The following is a 4,582-nucleotide window of genomic DNA, read 5'->3' on the forward strand; positions in this document are numbered from 1 at the left end:
GAGAAACATGAGAGATGAGGATATAACGATGATAGCCAAGAGTTTTAAGAAATTTATGAGAAAGAACTATAGAGGTAGGAGACCTCCTAGAAGAGACATGCCAAACGGGGGACATAGCAAAGACCATTTAATTGTTATGAGTGCAGAAAAATGGAACACACTAAATATGAATGCCTAAACAAGAAAAGTGCTCTAAAGAACTTCAAGAAGAAAGCCATGCTTGCCACTCGAAGCAATAGTGACAACTCTCAAGATGAAGAAGATGAAGTTACCAACTTTTGCTTTATGGCACTTGAAAATTCCAAGGTATGCTCTACCTCTCATGATTCTAATTCATGCACCTTATATCAAGACTCATACTCATTTGATGAACTACTAGATGCATAAGATGACTTAGTATTTGAATTTGAAGAAAAGACATTAAAATACAAGAACACCATATCTAAACTTAGAGTGGAAAATGAGTTCTTAGTCAAGACAAAAATAGAATTAGAAAACATAGTCAAAGACTTGAAAATTGAGAAAAATGAGCTGAAAAAAAAAGAATGAGAATTTGCATGCAACCTTTTAAAATTCAACATGAGTCAAGAAAAATTAAATGACTTGCTAGGAACACAAAGAGCTTTCTTTGACAAAGAAAGAATAGGCTATGATGGTATTCAAAAGGAAACTCATTTTAAAAATGTTTTCATTAAAGAAAATGTAAAATTTGACTCATTCACCAAATGCATTTATTGTCACAAAATAGGACATTCTACCTATTCTTTCCTTTTGAGAACTACCACTTTTAGAGATAACAAAATCAAAAGTGTATGGGTTTCAAAAGGAACCAAACCTCCACATGGTAAAGTAGTAAAATAGGAGTGGGTTCCAAAAGGAACTAAACCTCCACATGGTAAAGTAGTAAAATAGGAGTGGCTTCCAAAAGGAACCAAAGACACTAACTGTAAAACCCGACCCTATAAATACATGTCATGACATACATGTACTGAGTAGCATGTTATTATGCTAGGAAAGCACCTAAGAAAAGACGAAACCCGATATCGTACCTAACGGTACACTTGAGTTGATTTAACCTGGAACTAGTTCAAATAGGAATTTTAGGATGAAATTTAATATTTTATAGTCCAAGAATGACTAAAAATTATTGTTCGGAGTTCGAGGGTTCATTTGGGGTAAAATTGGAAATTTTGATATTCAATGGCAAAATCGTCATTTTGCCACCTAAGATAATAATTTGATCATGGAGTGAAATTTTTTACCAAGATTAACTATTTGGAGTAAATTTTNAAGCAATTAAAATTAAGAAGTAGACTATTTTCGAAAATACTTTTTTTTTTAGGGCTAAAAAAAATCATCCTCAGAAATTAAATAATGATTAGAAATTAAAGAGGAGAGATATCAAAAAATTCAATTAATTCAATTTTAAACATGTATTTATGAATAATTGACTTATAAATCGGTAGATCTCATTCTTAAGTTTATGTAACAAATTTTTGCAACATCCAGGCAGAAAAAATTTAAGTTAGGAAAAAACTCAAAAGTGTTGGACAGGTAGAATTATTTTATTAAAATCATAATATTTTCAGATTTTTTATCATTGGAATTCAAGGAATTAACATAGGTACATTAATGTAAGTAGGTAGGTATGTAGTATTTATACAAATAAAATCGCTGTGAGCAGGTATGCTTGCATTAGTCAAGCATATACCCGCCCGGTGGTAAAGGGAGAGCCGTGGAAGTGTGGTAAAAGCCTTAGGAAATTTGATGTGAAAATGAGAAACACATTTCTTATTTCTTTTGGTTAGTTGAAGTATGAAATAAAGATAACATCAATAATGGTGATATTTATGCTCTCTAATTGCGCCTATAAAAGGTTCATTCTCACAATCCCAGCTGCACCAAAACTGCCAAATCTTCTCCAAAAAGTGGCCAAGAACACCACCACCACCACCACCAACGACAACAAGAACATCCCAAGCCAAAAAGAAAGGAAAGCAATAACATAAAAATCGACATGTCTTCTCTCCAGACAACAATGACCTCCAATTTCAGTTCAAATTGCGACGAATTTCGATGGGTGATCAACATTCGTAGATTCCTTGATGAAGAGCTAGAAGATGATATTGAAATTCCGGTCTCTATCTTTAATGTTCCGAAAGCACTGATGTCCAGTAGCCCTGACTGTTACACCCCGCAGCAGGTTGGTATCAGTCCTTATCATTATTGGCGACCAGACCTTTATGAGATGGAGAGATATAAGCTAGCTGCAGCGAAAAGAACCCAAAAGCAATTGCAGTGTCCTACATTTGAAGATCTTGTTGAACAACTGGAACAGGTTGACCCAAGGATTCGAGCTTGTTATCACAAGTACTTGGATCTGGATTCTGAAACTTTAGCTTGGATGATGGCCATTAGTACGTCATTTTTGCTCGAGTTTCTTCAAATCTATGTTTTCCATGAAGGAAAGACTTTATCATCAGAAGTGTGCTCGAGAATGTCCCATTTGGTTGATCATGCAGGAGCAAAATCAGCTCACAATTCGATTCTCAGAGACATTATGATGCTTGAGAATCAGATTCCATTGTTTGTACTGCGAAAGGTGCTAGAAGTCCAATTCTCGTCGTTGGAAGCAGCCGATGATTTGTCGCTTTTGATGTTAAGGGGACTATGTCGAGAGCTCTCCCCTTTCAAAATGATGAAGAACTTGCCAAAGATTGATATCTCCAAGTGTCCTCATGTTCTAGACTTCCTGTACAATATGATCGTGCCGAAACTGGAAGAACAGTCCGAACCAATCCAACAACCGGAGGATCAAAATAAAGAAACCACAAAAGACAAACAAAGCAATCCTGTGCTGGACTCAAGTTATGCGAAGTGGCTCTTGAGTGAGATATGGAAGATGTTCTCAACTATGAATTGTGCTCCAACACGGCTAATCAAAGCAGCCCTGAAGTCCGGACCTGTTAGACTCATACTTAACTTGCCCTGGAAAATCCTCTCTAACCTCCCTGGATTTTCGATCCTGAGAAAACCAATCGAGTACTTATGCTTCATAAAAGAGAAGGAAGAAGAGGTTATATCATCTGCAAGCAATTTCAGCATCCATAAACCACCTCTTATAGAGGAGATCGCAATCCCTTCCGTAGCTGACCTCTCAAAAGCTGGTGTCCGTATTTTGCCAACTAATGGTAACATTTCAACCATCAGTTTTGATGTCACGACTGTTACTTTATACCTCCCCATGGTCTGCTTAGACATTAACACAGAGGTTGTCTTGAGGAACTTGGTGGCATATGAAGCATCAAATGCGTCAGGGCCTCTAGTGTTTACTCGCTATACTGAATTAATGAATGGGATTATTGATACTGAGGAGGATGTCAAATTGCTAAGAGAAAGGGGCATTATTCTGAACCATTTGAAGAGTGACAAAGAGGCTGCAGACATGTGGAATGGGATGAGCAAGTCCATCAGGCTGACCAAAGTCCCTTTCTTGGATAAAGTGATTGAAGATGTTAACAAATATCACAATGGCAGATGGAATGTTAAAGCCACAGACTTCTTTAAGCAGTATGTTTATGGTTCCTGGCAGTTTCTCACATTGCTGGCCGCAATTATGCTCCTGTTCCTGATGACATTCCAGGCCTTTTGCTCGGTTTATAGCTGCTCTCAAGTCTTTCGAATCCAAACCTCGGACTGACATATCTGGTGCATCTTCATGTATACATAAATCAAGCTAATATATAGGTAGGATGTAAGACCTTGACAATCATTGGTTTCATTGATTGATTAATTAATTTGGTTGTTGTTCCTAATGGGACAGATTGGATTAAAAAATGTTATTCATATATATATATATATATAGATATATATATAGGTTTGCTAGATTCTTAATTGAAATTAGGTTTCATGTTTAGATAAATTAAAGCAATCCGCTTTTCAGTTGATTAAGGGTGGAGGATATATACCTTAGCCTTTTAGGTTGAAGCTATAGTGTTCTTGGACAGACTTATCATTAGAGGCTGTTCAGGATTATTTGGTATTGTAAAAGATTATAAAGTGTACTGATTATAAGATTAATTCTCCATTGTTTGCCTGAATAATATATGTTCATTCATTTCTCACCATTTCCCTAGAAATTACATCATCTGAATATAAGGTCACAGCGAACTCTAAATTAAAGTAATGTGAAATAACATCACTTGTAAGACAAGAATCATGAAATTTAATTATTAGCATAAAGTAAAGTATTCCATTAAAGAAAAGAAGGACCAGATAAAATGTTCTAGTCCATTCCAAAATTAAACTTAAGGTGGCAGATTAATAAATTAAAAGGTGAAAAAGCAAATCACTTCATAATTTAGAAGCATTAAAAGCTGTATACATTAAAGCATTAAAAAACAATGTATTGTTAGGTTGTTTATGTTGCGCTATTAATTGACTGCAAACAATTCGGATATTGTGCTATTAATTGGGATTTGGTTTGCAAACAATTGCTATCATTATTAATATTAGCAATGTGGAAAATGGAAAATGGAAACTTGATGAAAATAGGCTGTTTGAAGGAAGATCGATCAAATAG

General features: G+C 35.4%; 1 protein-coding gene across 1 annotated transcript; it reads left to right on the forward strand.

Annotated features, from left to right (window-relative positions):
• Positions 2,039-3,753, forward strand: LOC18595369 (putative UPF0481 protein At3g02645). Its single transcript, XM_018124390.1, has one exon. It carries the CDS (start codon positions 2,039-2,041, stop codon positions 3,698-3,700), a length of 1,662 nt encoding a protein of 553 aa, XP_017979879.1. The 3' UTR covers positions 3,701-3,753.

This window comes from Theobroma cacao, chromosome 7 (assembly GCF_000208745.1).
Source record: "Theobroma cacao cultivar B97-61/B2 chromosome 7, Criollo_cocoa_genome_V2, whole genome shotgun sequence".
Classification (NCBI taxonomy): Eukaryota; Viridiplantae; Streptophyta; class Magnoliopsida; order Malvales; family Malvaceae; genus Theobroma; species Theobroma cacao.